We start from the raw sequence: 22354 nt of genomic DNA, 5'->3' as shown, positions 1-22354 counted from the left end.
AGCCATTTAATTTCTGACAGAGAAAAGTCTTGTGGAACAAAGCCAGCGTCATTGCCAGGGTAGGTTTAAGGGACGTCGCCAGAAATCATTAAAATTAAACAATTCCCACAAAGAAATAGTATAAAGCCACTGCTGAATAAAAAGATGATTCAGTACTAAGAAATATTTCACCCAGAGGCAAATCAAAATAGATTGAAATAAGTGATAAATGTATGACTGTCAAAGACTGCAAGCAGCCTATACCTTGCATTGAATTGCAATCATTTAATATGTAAAATACTGAATTCTGATCATTTGTGAAAGAAAGAATGACGCCATGCCACCTAAAATGTTGTGTCTTGTTTGAGGATAAAATTAAAGTAGATCTTCAAAGCTGAGGCTCCGTCTTATCTGACCGCTAAACTTCAAAATTCCTTAAAGTCCAAGTCCAATCTTCAGAATTACACTTAGTGTTGAAGCAGACATCAAGAAACAGAAAGAAAGCAAAGTGGGTCCATGAGTGTGAGCATTTGTTTCTGCAGAAACAAAGACCTGGAGATTTATAGCGAGGGCAACAAGTTTCAGAGGGATCAAAATAGGCATTTTTAACCATGAACTTCAAGACAACCCTTCTTTCTTGAACCCTTTTGAATTAGCTGTTGGTAAAGGTATCTTTTTGTTCTTTGTAATCAAGGGTCGTCCTAGGGATGGGTACCTTTCACATCTGAAACGATACGGTACTGATGCCCAGTACCTGGCAATCGGTACCGGTACTCAACGGTACCAAGTTTCGGTACGTTTTTGTGTTTATGTGGTAAAAAATATCAATTTGTTTAATAATGAAATATAAAATGAAATTCAATTTAACAAATTCATTCTTCAATATATAACCTTGCGATGCTGTGTTCATGTCCAGCATGGAAAATCACCTACTCTTCCACTCCCTCACAGTCACAAGGATGCATTTAGGTACCTAAACATGGTACCTTTTGGTTTTACATGAATCGATACCCAGTACTTTTGACAGAATTCGGTCGGTACCTATAAAAGTACCTAATTCGGTACCCATCCTTAGTCATCCCCCTAAATATGTCTCTGGACAGTACACATGAGATGCACACACAAAAGACAGTCCTGCACATCCCTCACCAAAAGAGATAAATCTGTAAGTGTGGGTCTCACTGCTTTAGGAGCACACCTTGCTGCTGTAAGAGCAGGACTCTGACTCAGATGCAGGTGGTTCAAGGCTGTTAGTTCAAGGAACTCCTCACACACAGACGCGTGTTTTCCACTACACGTGAAGTAGACTTGTTATTGGTCAAATGCAGTTATATGACATACACAGCCCTTAATTTTATTTTGCTACATTATACAATTTCTGCATTTTATTTGTGTCAAAAACTATGGTGTTGTAGTTGTCAGTCGATTCGCAAAAGTAACAACACAAGTGACAATGCAGCAACACAAAAGCAAAAGCCACAAGACAATGGAAGTTCAGCCACAACAAGAGATATAAGTACTATGAAAGACATCACAACACCCCTACAAAGCTTTATTTATCATAGATAACGTTAAAAAAGGAAATCATTTAATTACTTTTGCAACTTTTCTTTTAACTTCCGTTGTGACTGTACTTCTGTTGTGTTTTTGTTTTTGCATTCGTGTTGTGGTTTTCACAAATTGTCAGACGCCCACTGGCCACCATAACAAACAACCCAGCAGTGCATCCCTGTAATAACGTTTTGTCAGGAGTCTTTCCTGAGTGCACAACACGGTTCTATTTTAGAAGTGATGAAAAAAAGAGTTTGGAGGTAAGAAAAGGCGGTGGAAGTGAAGAAAAAAGATCAATGTTGGAGTGGGTCTGACTGTCTGCTGTGTGAGGTATGAAGATTTAACTGTACCAGGACAGACTGTCCAAGAGTTTTCTTTCTCCACCAGCAAAAGCAAATGTAACAGGAAAAAACAAAAAAAACAAACAAAAAAACATCCCAGAGGTTTTCTCATACCCTCCCACCAATAGGAACTCTGAGAGTCCTTAAAAGATGTTTCTCAATGGCAACGTGTGAATGGGCTCTGGCAGCTGGTGAGAAGTCCAAGGATGCTAAACGCTGCAGGTATGCCAAAAGGTTAAATCAAAAAGAGATTGTACTGCATATCAGAGTGTACTGGCCCACTTCTCATCCTCTGCTTAATGCTGCCACCCTGAAAATGCACCACTGCACCACTTCTACTGAAGGGCAGTTTAGGTCTGATTGCTGGAGCCATTTGATGTGGCTAAAAACTTTGTGAGAGCGATAAAAGTGAAACCAGTGAAGCTGTGAGGATGGACAGTGAAACAATGAGCTGCAGAAGTGCTTCCTTTTTTAAATATGAACTATGATCTGAAAGTGCTGAATGCTAGAGGGGTTAGCTGAGTGCAGCATGTTAGCTTAGGAGGTTCAGATATTGTATTCATCACTTGTCTCTGCTGCCCTTTAGTGACCAAAAAATAAATAAATAAAAAAACAAATTTCACATCAACATCTGTACTTTTTCATCATATATTTGGAAAACACACCGCACAATGATAAGTGATAACCTGACAACAGCTCAGGTGTGGTGAAGGAATTGTTGACATCAGGTTCACACAAAAAGAGCTTTAAGGTTCACAAAGTCCCACTGTATGATTTTTATTTATTGTCGTTATGTCAGAATGTCCTTAAGAGTGAGGGAAAAGTGTCTTCACTAGATTGAGAAATACTTTGGTAAAGAACATGACCCGGTTCCTGGTTGAAGTCGAGAAAGCAATCTTACACTCACAATTTTAACTAAAATCTCAGTAGATAATTATAGAAGCAACTCGACAGCTCCTCTGAGTGACGCTATCAGTTGATGCATTTGGCCAGCTGGCTTTGCTCATTGATTAAGTCTATGTTCTGACTGCAGCAGAGAGCGGTCAGTGCGATCCTAGACACCGAGTTTTGAATTCTGTGCCTCATTGAAACTCAGCTCAAGGGTTTCCAGCTGTGGGGAAAAAAGCCATGAGTTCACACATGAAAATTTCATACACTTGGACTTTAAAATTACCCTGGAGCCTTCTGGGAAATCTGACAACCCTGAAGGGGTCCAGTTTGCCCTCTGGATAAAAAAACACAATGCTTTGGAGGTCATGACTGTCTGTTAAATACATCTGATACAATCACTTTATTACTTTAGCACAGTGCAGATCCACATTCAAAGGCAGTGTGATATAGAAAGATTTTTTAATGGTAGCTTATCCTGAAATGCTTTGGTGGACTTATTAAACATGTCAGACAAGTTTATTTGATTGCACTCTGAATAATATCTTTGAGGCTTACTCACAGTAATTCAGATTCCAACCTTCAGTTTATTTTGAATGATTATTTTGTTTTAATTAAAAAAAATATTTTAATTTAAAGAAAAAAGACAAAAGAAGAAAAATGTATACTTAAACAAGGCAATTATTGCAAGCCTTACATTAAAACATTGTATTTTGCACCTAATGTGATACATCTTGTTAAAACTTACTAAGGATATGACTTTGACACCTGACGTCCAGAATATGATGACACGCTGAGGAACAGAACAACAACAAAAAAAACATTCTTTCTTTTCTTTTCTTTCTTTCTTTATTTATTTTGTTTTAAACCCACTATTTCTTGGGGGGCGGAACACTGCTGCTGACGCAATGAGGCAGCCCAGCCCCTGTTATATTGTGAGAGGAAAAGCCCGGGCGCACAGAAATTGGCTCCGGAGTGGATCAGCGCGTTGCTGGAGCGCAGACGGCACAAGTGCGCACAACCTGACTCCAAGACGCGCGCAACGGCGAGACTGGTTATTGCTCAATCAAAAGTGACATTTTTTGTTCGATTGCAGATATCATCTTTAATAAAGCAAGGTGTTACTCATACCCAGTAAAAAGGATAAACGCGAGTGAGAACTGTATCCAAAGGGACGCGTATGAGGACGCACCGGATCATGAAGCATTTCTTATAAAACCGTCAAGATGCAGCGGCAGCGACGCACAGACCTGCTGTAGGTCATTAAAGAAAAGTTTCACGTTCAGCCTTAGGGAGAAAACGAAATCATGAACTTATCAGAGCCTGTCTGGCTCTCGGAGGAGCCGTGGAACATCAGCAGAGCGGAGGAAGAGGACCAGAAACTTTTATTCGGGATTGGCATGGATAACTTCATCACGCTGCTGGTTTTCGGGCTCATCTTTACGCTCGGTGTTCTGGGTAACTCCATGGTGATCACCGTGCTGGCCCGGAGCAAACCGGGAAAACCACGGAGCACCACGAACATCTTCATCCTCAATCTGAGCATAGCTGACCTCTCCTACCTGCTCTTTTGCATCCCCTTTCAGTCCACCATCTACATGATGCCGACCTGGGTCTTGGGTGCTTTTATTTGCAAATTCATCCACTACTTTTTCACTGTATCCATGCTGGTGAGCATCTTCACCCTGTCTGCCATGTCCGTGGACCGCTACATCGCCATCGTGCACTCCAGGAAGTCCTCCTCTATCCGGGTGGCGAAGCACGCTCTGATCGGAGTGGTGGTGATTTGGATTCTGTCCCTGGCCATGGCTGCGCCCATCATGTACTACCAGAACATCTTTCACAGGGGAGAGAATCACACCTTCTGCTGGGAAGTGTGGCCGGACCAAAACCAGAAAAAGGTCTATGTTGTTTGCACCTTTGTTTTTGGGTATGTGTTGCCTCTGCTGCTGATTACCTTCTGCTATGCAAAGGTAAGAAATGCTTTTCCCACGGGTCAGGGGGTCATTTAATTAAACATGGATTAACTGAACCATCAAATGAAAAAAAAAAAAAAAAAAAAAAAAGGTAATTTATTTATTCTTTGTTTGTTTGCAGGTTTTAAATCACTTACACAAAAAACTGAGAAATATGTCCAAAAAGTCAGAGGCATCAAAGAAAAAGGTATGTACTCAGCTGTTTTAAGAAGGTTAAAGCCTGTTAGCTGACCTATCCAACTCATGCAGGTCGATTTTCTCTTGTTACAGTCAATAAAACACAGAGGATATGTAAAATGGTTCATTGTATGGCATTCTAAGGTTAAAGAAATGGGGAAAAAAATGTTAAGATAACATTTGCTCCTGTGAAAGTATTCGTAAAATCCAGTTTGTTTCACAACCCATTGTCCAAACTCATAGTTTGACAAGGAACCAATGAAAATATGAAATGATAGTGATTATGATGGTAAAACGGCACAAAAACCCTCTGGAAAGACCCTTCATTCCTCCACCAGTGCCTGTCAGGGTCCATACAGACGCAGCCTTTCCTTCTCTTGAAATATAGTTTAATTCAATGTACTCAACACTCTTGACCTTTAGGAAGTCATATATCACAGCTACACTGACCCGCAGCACACATTCTCAGTCAGTCAGTCTGTCTGTAGTATAGGCTTAACTGTTTCCTCCAATTCAACGGGCAGATATCCATCATCTCTGTTATTTCCTTGGAGCCAATATCAGTGTCATTATGTCTGCGTATAACAGACACGCTCATGTATGAGAGCCCAAATAGATATGTGTCATCAAACTGCCATTTAGGCTTTCTTAGTGGATGTCATTAAGCTTCCTAAAGAGACAGTTATCAGCTGCAGCCTGCCTGGGAGCTGATCTGTTCTCCTGTCTGTCTGTCTATCTGTCTGTCTGTGACATGCTTTCCTTAGTGGGTCAGTATAGCTGTCTGATCTGATAAAAGCATGATGAAACAAAGAGTGCAGGCTCCTGGTCTGCTTTTATGTTGTGGAAAGAACAATGAAGGTGTTTTATGTGCTGATGTGTTCTCCCCCATACATAAGTGCATCATTGCAACTGTGAATGGTAAACTGTTAAATGGATATGCTGAAAACCAGCTGCTTATACAGTGCAGACCGGATTAATAGAGGGGATGTTGCATTAACAGCCTTAAGATAAATGGAGGGCAAACAGCACTTTCTGTCTAATTCATAAAATCAAAGTGTGTGGCTATTGTTTATCATATTTAATCAGCGAAAACACTTTACTTTTTGTGAAACTGTGACACCAGCTATCAGAATCTGAGCGCTAAAACAAGTGACTCTAAGTGGTTCAACACCTCTCTTTCTGATTATTTCATTGATTCATCTTCAGTGTATTTGCGACCTAAGCAGTTCTGCTGTTTCAAACTTTGGATACTCCAAAGCTAGTTTTTAAGTTTTTATGCTAAGCTATGCTAACAACATGCCATAGTTAGCATAGCTTAGCATATTAGACAAACTGCATCAATGCTAGCAGAGGCATGAAAGTGTTAAACAGTTATTGAATATTTTTCTGCTGTAAAGCCAATAAGTTTCTCACATATTGTCAACAAATCTCAGGGTTTGCCCAAAGGGTAATGCTTCTGTGCTCAGTCAGAGTACAGCCATTAATTAGATATGAGGCGGGTGTTATGATATTTACATACTAATGAGTGTTCTGTCTATGGAGGAGGCACGGTAGTGTTTCTAAAGATAAAGAAAATCAAAATGAGACTAATACAAAAACTACAGCTGGTCACACCATGTCCTTTCAGGAAAGTGGAGGCAATTCAACCAAAAAGCCGTCTAATCGATAATTTTGGCGGCTGACTTTGTTCTGTGCAGCATTACCACCAGACTTGTTCGAGATAGTGTCAGTGGCAGCTGTGGAGAACAAGGTTACTCCCACTGCTGCTCTGAAATATAGCTAAACACACTTCTTATCACCTGCAGGTCCCCTCAGTGGGAATCAGATACATTTAAATGAGTCAAATCCCCCAGAACAACAGGAAAATCTTTCCTTATCTTTCTGCAAGTCTTTTCAGCACTGATGAGACAAACTGGCTTGTATAAATCTCTTCTCCCCTTTGGGTCCATGTTGTGTTGTGTACAAACTAAGAGAATCTGAAATATCTTGGGTTTTGAGCTTGATGGCTTCTTGTTGATTTTTTTTGGCAGCTCCTGAGTGTTGGAATTGATTTTTCTTGACAAACACTAATGGTTTTATTGAGCTAACAGTTATGAACCATGGGTTGAATAGGCAGTAATTAAACTGTATTTATCCAAGGTTTGTCTCATTGATTTCAGTCAGTCAGGCATCCAAGCAGGACAGACAGATAGTTACATGTTAATCATGACAATTTATGTCAGGCTGAGTCATCTTGAAATCAAAACAGCTTTTATTAACACAAACTGAGAAGATAAGATCTCAGAGACTCAACTGCTCCTGATTTTTTTTTTTTGTCAATCAATATCAAAGGACTACTTGGTTTGGTCTCTGCAGACAAAATTTATACAAAACAATATAGCAAGGACACTGTCAAAGTTGCATCATAATCTGTGTGTTTTGGCGCCACCAATGGCAGGAAGTGGTTCTTGCAGGTGTGTTTCTTTGGAAAAGGTTTTTTTGCCACTTGTAATGCTAGTAAAAAGAGGAAAAAAAGACAGATGGAAGAGTGACCGTTGGTTTGCTGTGCAATATACTGGTTAAACTGCATGTACCATTTGTAGCAAGTAGCATAGCAAACAGTGATGATGTAAAAGGAAAGTAAAAGGAATTGACCTAAGGTAGCAACCAGCCTGTTAGCTTAGCCAAAACAGCCCGTCAGAGTAATTGATAGTAGAATATGATCCCACACCATAGGAACCTTTGACTTGAGGATTAACTTTGAATGGCTAACCTGTTGATACCAAGGTGGATTTAACTGTGCCTGTTCGTACTATTTATGATTGGTGATGATGATAAACCAATGTGCTTGGTGTAAAAAAAAAAAAAAAAAAAAAAAAAGAGGGGTGTGTTTATGAGAATCATTGGCCACTTTTTTTTTTATTATTTTTTTTATTTTTTATTTTTTTAACTTTCCACTACTTAATGACTCAGTGGAGACCAGGCTGGATGTCAACATTTTCCAACTTTGAGTTAACTGCTAAGTCTTCAAAGCTTTAGATCTGCTTCACAGTCGCATCATCAAGTGTGTGAGGATCTCTCACAGAATGTTTGAGCCTTTTAAAAAAAAAACCCTCTGTAAGTAGGCAGATCTACAGACTTATGGCCAAATCACACAAGCATCCAATCCATATCCACTCCATCTTTCATTTTCAGGCCAATGTGATAACCCACAATGGCTCCACTCTGTTGTGCTCTGGCTGGCTGTTAGCACAGGCAGGTCAGAAATGCTTCTCAGGGAACCCAACAAGCTAAACTTTGCACTTACGTATGTTTGTGGATAAGATATAGTGATTAACCTGTGGCACAGTCTGGCTGGTAGAGGTCAGGGCAGTTAGCTAGTGACACTTAGTTGGATCTTACTGTTTGTACAACATACGTTTGTCAAAAAGAGATCCTGAGTTTTTGAGGTGTAAGGTGAAAACCTTCTCAACCAATTGTAGGGCTGTTTAGTGTTTCAGGTTGATACATTTCAACACAAACAAGCGAAACCTGAATGAATAAGCTCATGATTTTTATTTTTTTAATTTTTTTTGTGTGTAAGTCCACTGCAAAACTATTTAAGTGCAAAACTATGTAAGACCTCTTTTTAACCTCACATACTGATGCAAAAGACTCATCATCAGTTTTAATTACTATGGCAGAAGTATTTCCTGCAACTGTTTTCTTTGTGACTGAGCCAAAAATCTGTCATTAAAGTGGCTGTGAGGAGGTTCTGAGTGAAAAAGTAAAGAAAAAAACTTGAAAAAGTTTCCCTTCTGGATATATCCCTGATCCTAACCCACACTTAAAAATGAGATTATCAACTCCAATATTACAGGTTACAGGCTATTTGAAATTTTTACTTCTTTGCTTCCCGATTGTTTCAAGCAGGACCCGGGTTATTTGCGGCACATCTAGGTCTCTGACAACACTACGTCAACTGAAGAAGTTTAGTAGTGATCTGTGTTTTTCTTTGCTAATAGGCTAATGATTTCTGTAATTTATTATTTTTTGTAGTGATGTTGGACACTAGTTGGACACTAACTGTCAGACAGAAAAAGGACAGAAGAGCAGGAGAAAGCGAAACAGGAGAGGGATACAGCCTAAGCTAAAGGCTAATTAGCCTTTAGCTCGGGCTGCATCACTCTATGACACAGGGACTAAACTGTCTGTGCTAATGTCCATTCCAACCCACATGCAGTAGTCATTCCACAGTGGTCTGTTCAAACTTGAGAGTCTATCAATAAAATGAAGACTGAGGTTACATTAGCTCTGATTGGTAGATGACTGTAAGGACATAGCTAACCAAGATTTACTGACGTTACACATTACAGCCATGTCTTAGAGCACCTGGCTATCAGCTGTGCTAAATATGTGCTAAATATTAATGCACACACATTCTAAATGTTGACTTGTTGTCACATAAGCCTGCAGATACTTGGTGCACAGGGCTAACATATAGCCAGCTGCTAGGACGTTCGCTTAATGTCACGTTTAAAGCTGTAGCCCTACTTAACTGTACTGATAAATACCTTACCTCCCCGCCTCCACCTTCAGTAAAATAGATGTCTTGAACAAAGAAAATTTGTTTGAGATACGATCTCAATGTAATTTCAAAACAAACACACGTCTCACTAAAAGTAATTTATGACAGTGCGCGGAGACTCAGGGCCACAAGGTGGCGAGGGAGTGCAATTAAAAAAGATCCTCTTCATAGGGTCTTTAAGTTTCTTTCATCTACTTTTGAACCATTAATATCCCATGGAGAGTTAATGTAGTGCAGCAACAAAATGAGCCATGAATATTAAAGCAACTGTTTTTTCTCTCTGATGGGTTTGTACTCTGACATACTAAATATAAAAAGCATCAGAAACTAGCTCTTTATTTCATTTTCAAGTACTTCAAGCATCAGCCAAGGGATGTTAGAGACAGTGTGACTGGGGAAGCGACCCTTGAAGGCTTGAATTTTATGAGTTTGTCCTTCCTGCGGTGATGCTGCTGTTTGTACAAGCCTGACTGATGGTTCTCAGGCGATGAGGTGAAGATATGAATGTGGTGTCGAGGCTGTCCAAACAGTGGATGACTTTTAGAAACAGGGAGAGGCTCCAATAGTTTCAAGAAAACTGTCGCAACCTCTGCTTGGTTGGAGAGAGACAGAGTGTGTGTGTAGTAAGTAATAACCTTTTGTTTCAAATATGACATGGTCAAACCAATATCAATACAGTTTTTACCTGATATGTGAGGAAGGTGCAGTTTTCATTTCAGGTATGCTGTGCACCAGTGGTTTCAAAGAAGGGGTCACGAAGAAGGGTCAAAAAATGCTTCAAAACACAAAAAATGCTCATAGTTGCATATTTCATCCATTATTTTAAACATATACACCAAAATATAGGTGAAATGTTATATAAAAACTGTGCAAATAGAAAATATTTGATCTCTCTTCACATTTCTTTGTTGAAGACTCTTGAGATGAAGAAGCCAGGATAACAATAATAACAATCATTGGCGGTGGTTTAATTTAGGAAAAATAGCACAGAGGTGTTTTATGTCCCGTTTATATGACAGTGTTTTATCCAAAAATGCCAAAACGAAGTGAAAAAATCTGCATTTACACGGAAACACTGAAGGTCTGAAAATGCTGTAGTAAGCATGCCAGGCCTGTAGTTGGCACTAAAACTGTCTTGTCTGGAAGCCGCTTTTGGTAGATCTCCACCAGTAGAGTTGAGCCAATCATCTGGCATATTGGCAAATGCTAAGTGCAGAAGTGGAGCAACAGATGCACATTTTGTTGAAAGACAGTCAGCAGATTGAGCAGATTCAACCAAAGTACAGCATGGTGATCTGCAATGAACTGTTATATGTGCTTGCGTGAAACGGAACATGACATCAGTCTTTCCACTGAAAATGCTGACTCACTGTTTACACGGCAGTGGTGTTAACAGCGTTTCAGTAAAATTCCAAACTGGAGGCCATTTTCAAAAGTTTCTGTTCTAGTTCAGCTAAAGCACTGCTTCCACGTAAACTCGAGGCTGAAATGCAACAATACTTTTGTGTTTTACCCTAAAACTGTTTTAAACAGCCAAACTATATCTTTTTTTGGACTCACCCGTACCAGGGGGTTATCAGTCTCTAGAAACGCTACTTTGGGGGTTTGGGGTTGAAATGTTTAAGAACCCCAGTTGTACACCGCAGATTGCAATGAACACACTCCAAAATAGATTAATAAAGCAACATTTTCAAACTGGGTGATTCATCAGACAAAGCATCAGAGCGTCTGCATCACTGTTGCACTGCATTCATTTCAAGGGAAAATATTTCCAGAAATGCATTCAAATTTTATGGATTCAGAACTTTAGGTACTACACATCCATTTGGACATGTTAAGATGTAGCTGCTTATTGAGACATGCAACATGAAATGCAACATAAGCGCCATCTTTGAATTCTGTTTTTAGACACCTGAAATGAACTTCAACATTCACTCACCTGGAGGCTCTGGCTAAGAATCCACCAACTCTTAAAAAGATTTCTGATGTTAATCTTCAGCCACTCAATAAGGTTGCACTTGGCAGATAGAGCACATGGAGTTTCAGATGGTGGATCCAACAGGTATGGGACTGAAGCAAACCACATAGGCACAGACTGTAAAAGTCAAACAATCAGGCCTAGTAGTCAGAGATAATTTTCTTTGCATACTTAAGGTTGGGACGTTAAGGACATGTTCTCAATGTTTCTGTTAAAATGAGAAAATATCTTAGAGCTTTTCTCCATCTGCATTTATGTTGACGAGTATTGTTAACTGCTTGAGAGTCATTTAAATAGATTCTTTGCCCATGATGCACTCTGACACAGACACTCCTATAGTTTAACTCAACTCCGGCAGTCAAAAATAAGAAATGGTCTTTCTCAGATGTGGATAACTTCAGGAGGCTGTTCAGAGCTGGCATCTAGTCTTGGTGTGATTCACTGTAGACAAAAACAGTACACCTGGTACGGCTGAGAACAGAGGAAGAGAAAAAGGCTGGAATATCTCCACCATCTGCATTATTGAGCCCTGAAGTACATGGCACAAAGTGAATTGTGATTTGCCAGATTGCCTTTCCATGGTTGAGTAGTGCACAATCTGGATGCCAAGGAGAGTTGCCAGATACAGATAGTAGTTTCCTGCTCGAAAGCTGTCCAAAGCAGAGAGAATGCACAAAAAACGCCCAATATTTACAGTCAATATTAAGTTCTGTTGTGCTATTTTAACTGCTATCCAATAGAGCGCAAAAGCACAAACTTCATAACTCTGACAACAAACAACAACAGCAGCCAGCCACCACTGTGTGATGATCTGAGGTGCATTTCTGCCACCTTCTGGGCTGGGGGCTACCCAAATATTAAGCATAGGAGTTGTTAAAAGCTGAACAAATCATCAAAAGTTGCTCACTTTTCATGTCAATGCAGCAACAATATAGTCTGCTGATCATACATCCTGCAAACACAGGCCCGTTTAATGCACAGTCTTAAGTTCTAAAGAGGATGTTTTAACTTTTTCAAAGATTCTGGTAACTATTGACAGACACAATGATCTTTAAGCATTTAAATTATTATATGTGTCTCCAGGTTAAGATAATATCGATACTACAAAAAAAAAAAACATTTAGCAACACCAAAATACTGTGTGTAGCACTTAGGTGTGATTTATAAAAAACAGTATATCCTCTCACCATAAAGTAATGCTTAGTGACTAGATGTGACTTAACACCACACAATAAAGTAGGGGTAGGAACCTAGGGCTGGCACATGAAGCTATTTATGTTGGCACGCAAAGACTAATTAAAATGAGGCAGGGGACAAAATAAATAAATAAATAAGAAAATAAAAATATTTTTTGTAGTCTATTTTATTTTAAACAAGAAATTGAGCACAACATAAATGTTCTTATGTAAAAAAAACAAAACAAATAACTTTAAACGATAAATTCAAACAATTGACGTTACAAGTCTGCAAATGTGTCTTGCAAATGTGTCACAGCAAATCTCTTGGGACATCACTCTGCTAGCTCCCAATCACATTTATTGAGCCGCAAAACAGGGTTAGCAAAGTATACCAAACAAAACAACACATTCAAAACTTTCTGTACTGTTAAAAACCAGGCAAGTGAGGGAAGTTGTAGTATTTCTCACTGCATAGCTAAGCACAGAAAACCATTCAAGGAGACTTTCCCATCAACTGTCAATGATTTCATGAAAGAAGTCAATCTTGGCACTTTGGGCATCAGTGTATTTTAAAGTGGCAACAGTCATGAAAAAGATTGCCTACCCCTGAAATAAAGGTTTCTGGATGTACTATTTGTTTAACACACATCTGTAATTTACCATGTAATTAAAAACCTGCCCAACTCATGGAAGACCAGTAATGCAATCCAAAACTGAATAACACACGATCTGGCAATACTGAAGCCAAAAAGGTGTAAGTAGATAATTCATAGATGTGTTAAAGATAGATGTGTCCTCTTATTTCAACACCCATTAAAAAGGACAATCTTAAAACAGAAACAAAACAACTTCCTGGTTCAAAACGAGGGCTTAGGTTATTTCTCTGTTGGCACATGATGTACAGGGGAATAACATATATATATATATTTAAAAAATGTTATTTTAAAAGTTATTAAAATTACAAAATTTGCCTATGTAAGGGCATGGCTGATTTGACTGACAGGTAAATATCCTGTGACTGTCTGCAAAGAGACCTAAGGCCCACCTCTTCACCTCATCCAAAGTGGAATGAAGAGTTGAGCTTAGCATTTCCAATATGGCCGCAGTTGACAATAGGCTTCAAAACTTTGTATCAGAAATAAATGGATGATTTCACAAAAGCTTTGTCTTAGACCCTTAGTCCAGATTCAGCTGACTCTGCAATCACTGCCTCAGAAATTAAATGTAATGAGATGCAGGTGCTGACTATGAGACGCTGTTATCTCAAGGACACTTCATTTTAAGACCATCATGTCCGTGGACAGCAGCTTTGGTGCAAGTTGAAGTGCTATTATATTGTATCAGGAAGAAGCAGCAATGGCCCTTGGGCTGTGTGCCAGAGGACTGCACACCAAATAAGATTGGCTCTTACTGGACATCCTGGAGGTGGAGTTACTGACAGCTTGTTAAGTGTGAGTCAGATCTGTCCACACAGGGATCATTTGACATTAAATCATCTAACAGTATATAAACTTAGCATTCTCCGTTTTTTATGGCAGCACTAAACTTTGCATTAATTCATTACTCATCTTAAGTCTGTCTGCCAAATGTCAGTATATGTATACATGAATGAATTTATTATGCCACTTTTTATTGCCAATAATGTGATGCAGCTATGTGACTATGAGTCTATGTGTCGTGCTGTCTATGACATTTCCAAGTTCAATAAATCACTGCATTTCAATCATGTAGGATTTCTTAAAATGCCAGGCTGAAGTTGTTTGAGCTCTTTTTTATCTTAACTTTCTTTTTGTGCCTTCTGAGGGAATATGGAAGTGAATTTCTAATCAATGTCAGGCTTTACAGATTTCTCTTTTCATGATAGAAATAATTATTCTGGACTTTTAATCATCTTGCTGTGGTGAAAGTCAGAGAAAGAGCTCGGGCCGATCAGGAAGTATATAATTAGTTTTTTACTTTCTGAAGCCTTTTCCTCTGACTTTGCTGGTCATGCCTAAAGAAATAACCTCTACCACTTTCCTCCAGGTATTCTGTACGACATCACTGAAACATATCCATATGGATGGTTCTTAAATGGAACTGAATGTGACATTGTGGTAACTGTTTATATCTAGTTGTAGACCTAATTCATCAGTTTGGCAGTTTTTCTTCTTTCACTCTGCCATTTTTCAGTCATGGTTTGTTCAATAGCGTACCAAAACCCAACGTGCTACATGTATCAAAAGTGTGAAAGTCTGAATACAAGACTGTGAGAATCTCTGTAGCTCTGCTGACAGACAAATACGATAATTGAATTGGAGAGACTTCTGTTTTCTCACCCACACTTCAGCCACATCAGCTTTGTACGGAGCAGATGAATGAGCATTACAGACAAGCCACAGATTGTATGATACGTGGAGTTAGTTGAAGCTTATTGTTGATAGGCGCTGTGTAGGAAAGGCTTAACTCAACCTAACTTTGGTAGAATAGGCGGGCTTTCTGCCTCCTTGCTAACAGCTACAGCATGCAAGTCAGCCGTGCCTCTGATTGGACAAACTTGCCATCCTAATGGTATGACCACACCGGACGCAAATTTGTGCATGTAAACGCGCGTCACCAGAGCCTGGACGCTGGACTATTGTGACAAGCTGAGGGGCGACGGGCATCACTGCACAGGAGGAGTAGAGAGCCCGCTCATTATAGATTTATGTGTGTGCATATTGCATAATCATCTCTCAACAAACCTCTACACTCAATCCCTGAGGGGCCTGCTGCCTCTCCCTGGTAATTCATGTCCAAATCCAGCTGGAAACGAATATGTACAGAACTTACCTTCAAAACATGTCTCCTCAGCGACTTTCATCCAAGCCTGCTCCTATTTTTTACAGCCTCACGCAAATTTGCGTTGAAAGTTCAATAGTTTCAACTCTAGCATAATGGCATTTGACGTCCCATATGCGTCCAACGCGCCGTTCAGGGCGAATCTGCGTTCAAACGTGTCTTTGCATTGACTTTGTATGTAATCTCCATCCAAAATTGAGTCCGGTGTGGCTGTACCATAATATCTTTTAGGGCCGAACAATTTATTGTTTTCAGATCGAAATCGCAATTTTAGACAATGTAATTTTGAGATCACCAAAGCAGCAATTTTTTGCAGCGCTCCTGACTGACTCAGGATCTGTTGTGTCAAGTATTATACACATTCTGTTTTACAAATTTGTAGACAATCTATATGTTAAAAGTGCTGGTAAGCAGGTCAACAACACAAAGCCTCTGTTTAGGAGTAAAAGTTGATGAAAACAGATTATTTATCATCACTATTGATGATTAAAAAATCGTGAATTGCAATATCTGCCAGAAAAATTAGATCTTTTCCTATAATCATTCAGCCCTACATGTGAATATCCCAACGCTTGATTTGAAGAAAATCTTGAATCGAATTGAAATCATCTGCCAGAAAGATCACAATTCAATCTTTTCTTAAAATCGTTCAGCCCTAATATCTTCTAAACTCGTGAGTTACAAGACTATTCACTATTCAATCTTAGCTGCAACTCATTCCACTAACGAGGCTTAGCTGATTTTCAGAGACGCTTATTCAAGCCAGGCTGATCCAAGCTGTGGCTAAGCGCACGTCCGGGGTAGATAAAAAGCCCCGACGTATCAATTGTCGAAATGACCAAATCATGTCAAAACCAAGAGCGGAGACGTTTCCCTCAGCAGAAATAACATCATCATCTATTAAAGTTCTAGATTAATTTAATGTGGCATTTGCAGTTCACAAGGCGTCTTTTAGAAGCCGGTCTGACCTTCTCTGAGACGCAGCTAAGGTAAGCCTGACCGTTAGCCTGACTGGGACCAGGCTTGTTGCGCTGGCTAATTTACAATGGTTACCAAGCCATGCTAGCCCTAAGCCTCGTTTGTGGAACCCAACTCACACTAAAGTTAGCTAGGCTAACCAAAATAAGCCAGGCTTTGAGCCAAGCCAGCTTCGTGGAATACCCCCCAGGAGGGGATGTCATTAAATAAAAATATGTTGACTGATCAAAGAGCTGCAGTAAACATGATGCCATTAGGTTAATACCTTTTCTTGTTCTGGATTAGATAATTTGGAAAGGCTCACACATGATACCACATTGGATAGAAGAGGCTTTAGTTCAACAGCTGTTTTTTAACTTCCAACCCTTTGTTCAACAGCCCACTGCTCTGTTATCATCAAACTTTGTTTTGGTGGCTGTTTTAATCCTAAAACCCAATGTTTACCAAGCACCAACATGGCAGATGGGTTTCATTAGTTGCTTGCTGTTGAAAGTATTGAATCATGGGGTACAGGGCCAGAATTCTTTTCCTCTAAGCTTGGTGAATAATACCAATTCAGAACAGGAAAGAGGGTGAATTTAGGCCAGTCTTTGCCAGAAACACAAATGGGATTTCAATTCATCCATGTCATTTTCTAGGGATAAAAGAAAAAGCTGTTTTTTTTTCAGTGAATAATTCAGTAAAAGAAACCTCCAAAAAGTTTATTCATCATGTACCAAGCTAAATTTCAGCTAACTCCTGTTGTATTGATCACAGATTTATTTCAGCAGCACTTGATTGCTTCTGTTAGGTGCCAAGGCTCAAAACCTCAACACATCCTGCTGATTAACTTTACAGAAAAAAAACAAAGAAGTGATGACACAATAACTTAAACATTCCAACCCCCATGCAGCACTTATACTCCAGTGGTCAAACTTGAGAAAAGTTTTTCAGCTTGAGTTGGCTGCCTGAACTTGAAGGTCTTGTACAATTTTTAATGCACTACTCAATAGAAAATCTGCATAAATTCAGATAAAGTAAGACTAGACTTAATACGGTCATAGTCAAATATTGAAATAAGACCTTTTATGAGATACGAACCACTTAAACCCCCTTTATCCCTGAATAACCCTGGGTTCATGGTTAATACTATCATGTCTCTTTTAAAAAGAGCAGTCACTAATCTTTTCCCTCTCCTCTTTATTCTCTGCTCCTTATCTCCAACTCCCAGACTGCGCAGACAGTCCTGGTGGTGGTGGTGGTGTTCTGCCTCTCTTGGCTGCCTCATCATGTCGTTCACCTCTGGGTGGAGTTTGGGACCTTTCCCCTGAACCAGGCCTCCTTTGTGCTGCGTGTGGCGGCCCACTGCCTTGCATACAGCAACTCCTCTGTCAACCCGGTCATCTACGCCTTCCTGTCGGAGAACTTCAGGAAGGCTTACAAACAGGTGTTCAAATGCCAGATTGGAACCAGTGACTCACCTCTGAACGACATCAAGGAGATCCGCAGCAAAGCGGACACTCCGCCTTCTACGAACTGCACCAACGTGTGACTGGTGAGATGTGGGAGGAGGCGTGAAACTCACTGTGGTGACCATCACACAGTAATGAAAAAAACGTCACAGTGACCCAGCCGTCAGACTTGTGTGTTTATGTGGATATTTTTCCTTTATGTTTGCCTGGATATTGACTATTCCACATGAGCGCTGTTCATTAAATAGACTCCAGGGGAGAGAGGAGGTTTTGATTGCTCCCTCTTTGATCGGTCTCTGTTCCTCACTTCTCTTCTGTTGTAATAAAAAACCTGTGCTGCCTGAACTCAGGAAATTGATCCTCTCTTCAAAGCAGAGCTCACCTTGATTGTGGACACTATTTACAGAAGTCACTTCCCAGTATATTTCCTCCCACTGAATTTAAAAGAGTTTTTCTGTCACACTATAAAAGCATCTAGAGCGCAAATGATGGACTCAAGTTCCACAAAAAGGGGGGATTGCACTGACACATATGTGATAATAGAGAAAACAGTGCTCTAAAACTGCTGGGTGGTCTCTTTTTCATCTGATGGGGTTGATAGGTCTGGTCTCAATTCTGAAGAACTAGCATGCTACAAATTTTGGATCAGTTTTATATAGAATTTTAATCGGGCAGGTTTGAGGTCTCAGCACTCACACTGTTAGACGAGAGTTGCTGATTGTAATGCCTGCTCTGCAGTGTGTTTGTGGAGCTCTCCGCCTCCTACTACAATTCTCACCAAATTTGTTTAACAGGCCAAAGATCATAAGCCATGTTGTACTCTTTTACTGTGGCTTGTGGTGGTTCTGGTCAGCACGTCTCTGGTTGTTGATAGGTAAATGACTTCATACCTTTAGCACGGCTTCTCTGATGCCAGTTCCTGCTTGAATATTCCTGAATGATTACCATTCAAACAACCCCTCTCTCCTCAGCAAAAACAATAAATTAAAAATACAATTTTTAACTGCATGTATCATTGAAGCCTACTGTTCAGTTCACACCAGACGCAGTTTTAACCAAAAAAGTACTCAGAGAGTGCAGACCTCCACCAAGCATATTGTGATTGTCATGCAACACTATAGTCCGACTTTAATGTTATACTCCCTTTCAGCAGACTGTCTGCTACAGTTTGGTGTTAGTTGCAGGTTTGTACGATAATTTGTTTCCTGACAGTGTTGGAAAATTATGATGACCCAGTACATATTTCATATACCAGATCTTAGCATCCAGAATATTGCCAGGATCGGGATCGTTCTTATACATCTGTCAGAAATTATGCTGACATTGTCTTGTGTTGTTTTGCAAAGCAATCTGACCATTTATTGTGGAGTCATATACACATATGGTGAAAACAGCCCTATCTCACAATGATAAAGAATCCTATTAAAAAAAAAATCCTGGAGCTTTTTTGATTTATGTTGTTCACAGACAAACAGACAGACTCTCCCAAAAATAACCTCCTCGGTGGAGGTAATAAGTTATTTACATAAAGGTGCAGGGGGAGTATCCAATTGACTGCAGTGACACCTTTGGCCAGGATTGGTAGTGTTTGCTCAGACTAAAGACTCTGTTTCCCATGAGTAGTATTACCCATTGTCATTAAGGTATGAGTCTTGTTAAGACATCTATGTGTTTTGAAGAATGGAACCTCTTTTTAACACAGTTTTTCTTTGTTGAGGATGACTTTCCCCTGTACACAAAGCAAACAGGTAATGTATATGCCTAGTGTGTAACTTAAGTGAATCTTGGTCATGTCCCATCAGGACTTCAACCTCACCAAGCAGAGCTAACGTAACCTCACTTTACATTTTATTGATAGGCTCTTAAGTTTGAACAGACCACTGCCATTTAACTGCTAGACCCAGATAAAAGTATCACGATTTACCAGATAATCCAAGCTCCTCACTCATTCTGGCACCCTCATGTATTACTGTCCTCATAAAAACAAAGGTAGTGTCATAGAGTCTGAATAAACTACACACAGATGCAGAAACTGTTTTTTCATAGTTTTCTAATGATCGATCCTTTAGTAGTCCATTCAGTCAAGCATCAAAGCAGGATCTCCTGCTGTCTCTCTGCATCTTGGTTCAAATTCAGAATTCACATTTATCGGCCTCTTTACAATAACTTTAACATCAATGTTTGGTGTAAACACAGCATAAGAAATGTTGTACTTGACAGTCAGTGGCATTGGCATCTTGGCTAACATGGCACTTCTTTGATTAGAGCCACCTAAAGATAAAGAGCACTTTGACAGAGATCCTTCTCCAGTTATCGCAGCTCAGTTTTTTTTTTTTTTTTTCAAAGACTTTCTTAAAAATAGCTGGCTTATTGAACACCTATAAAGTAAACTGTCAGTGACCCCCTGGTCAACTCAACACCAAACATTCCACTCTAGCACAGATAACAATCACCATGAGGTTTGCAGTTGGTAGATTGAAGCACCCGTAAAATCCACAACTGTTTCTGATTTCCACACAATGTGTGAGTGAGGAAATATGAGTTATAACAGATACACAGGTCGAAGACAAAGCAAAGTTCATTCAATCATTTTTTTCATCATCAAAGCAAAGAAACAGGCCTGCATTTACTGTTATGAAACTTAGTGGTTATGAAACCTGTATTTTACCAAGATGTGATTGCATACTGCCTCTGATATGTTCACATTCATCTCTGGACATTGGGTTGTTGTGCTGTGTGGACAGTTTTCTGATTGTGTTGTGCTGATGAAGCCGTTTGCCTGTTTTGTATCTTTTTTGAACAGTGTCACACACGATCCAGTGAAAATAAAGAACAGTGAAGTTGTTTTTCACCTGTATGTAATGTGCCAATCCTCCACACACTTTACCTCCTGAAACAAACTCTTTAAACAACAAGCTACTGTTTCCACCAGGCGAGGAATGCATCAGTCTTATAAACTTACAGCCACTGTGGGTCTCCAGCCTGTGAATACTTATATACAGCCTTTGAATACTGTTTGTCGATGAGGAGAGCATGTCTGCTGATCGACACTAGCTTCCTCCTGAGAAGAGAAACTAATCAGTCAAATCAGAAGACTCTCATCCTCCATGTCAGCGAGGATCCCAGGAGTGACTCGATGATTACTCCCACGCAGCAGTGGAGGTGAAGATGATGACTTTGCTCTCTTTAGCACTGACTGCTAAGACGGGGAAGCTCATTTATGCCCACACAGGACTGTGGAGATTCATTTTTGAACAGGACATTAGTAAAGGGATCTTACTGAAGAGATGTTGGCTTGTGTCTGTTTGTTGTTGTGGTGGAAAACAGTGAACTAATGTCATTTCTGTGGCAGATGTTGAAGATGTGAAACACACCATGTTATTTCTACTGATAAAAGAGCACATGAACAAAAACATATTTTTGCTTAACTTTGTAACACGTTTAAGATAAAAGTCCCCACACATCACAGTGTAATTATGAAGTATATAAAGGGCATCACCTTACTACTACCTACATTTCTTCACAAACTCAAATATGTAATATGTGAGATAATTAACTGTAAGTAATAGCTTACTATGTAGCATATTTTTAATTCTCTAGAATGTATAATGTGGCATTTTGTGGCTTTGTTTCGTAAAGTTCAATGCATTCTATGATTACTTGGGGCTACACACCTTTTAAAATATGCTGAATGGGGAAAAAAAATGCAGATGTCTGACACTGATCTTTTTGGGGGGTTTATGATGAATGTTTTCACCCTCTTACAAGAGTTTCCTCCCCCTTTGTTCTTTCATTACAAAAGAAGTGTTGGTTGTTTGGGCTGTAATATGTACTGTTACTTACATAAGTTATTTGGTTTGTAAGCTTGAATGTCTGTGGCGCTTAATAAAGCTAAATGAGCAGATTGGCCCAATTGGTGAGCTGTCCGTTGTTTGAAGAAGATCTTATTTACTCATCCTCGTGTGGGGAATTTCCGTATTGCCAGTGACTGTCACCAATGTTTTCTTCGTATTACTATTTGACACAGTCACTGTTCTTCTCCTGTAATGTAACACATTTAGCAAACAGCTTTAGGACACACTTCAGCCATCATCTAGCTGGAATAATAAACTGTTGTTAAAAATTACAAAAAATGTTATTTTAAAATGAGATTATATCCTTAATAAAATTATAATTTTATGAAGTAATAACCAAGCTGCAAAAATCCATCCCTAATATACACAAATAAAAAAACAAATCCTTATGAACATGCACTAATGGAGGGATGTCAGAGTAAGGGGGCTGCCATTGGACTGGCAACCTCAGCAGCTTGGGTTTTCGTGCATTGCCCAAGGGCACCACGGCAAAGTGCAGAGAATGCACCTGAATCTCTCTCAGTTTCCAAACTTTATCAAAACCTAGTGTTCAGTGTGATCTTGAAAAAGTCTCCCTTCTAGATATATGCCTGATCATAATTTACACTTTTAAATGAGATTAGCATCTAGGTCTCTA

General features: G+C 39.5%; 1 protein-coding gene across 1 annotated transcript; it reads left to right on the top strand.

The window, feature by feature from the left end:
- The first annotated feature begins 3739 nt into the window (after window positions 1-3739).
- On the top strand, window positions 3740-21760 carry LOC141801423 (galanin receptor type 1-like). Its single transcript, XM_074684464.1, has 3 exons — window positions 3740-4732; window positions 4857-4922; window positions 17623-21760. The coding sequence occupies exons 1-3, from the start codon at window positions 4067-4069 to the stop codon at window positions 17941-17943; spliced, it is 1053 nt and encodes a 350-aa protein (XP_074540565.1). The 5' UTR covers window positions 3740-4066; the 3' UTR covers window positions 17944-21760.
- Window positions 21761-22354: the final 594 nt, after the last annotated feature.

The sequence above is a fragment of the Halichoeres trimaculatus genome, unplaced genomic scaffold (assembly GCF_033239565.1).
Source record: "Halichoeres trimaculatus isolate MK-OKI-2021-1 unplaced genomic scaffold, fHalTri1.1 fHalTri1_scaffold_12, whole genome shotgun sequence".
Lineage (NCBI taxonomy): Eukaryota > Metazoa > Chordata > Actinopteri > Labriformes > Labridae > Halichoeres > Halichoeres trimaculatus.
The sequence above is the reverse complement of the archived record's forward strand: the minus strand, read 5'-3'. Positions and strand labels throughout refer to the sequence as shown.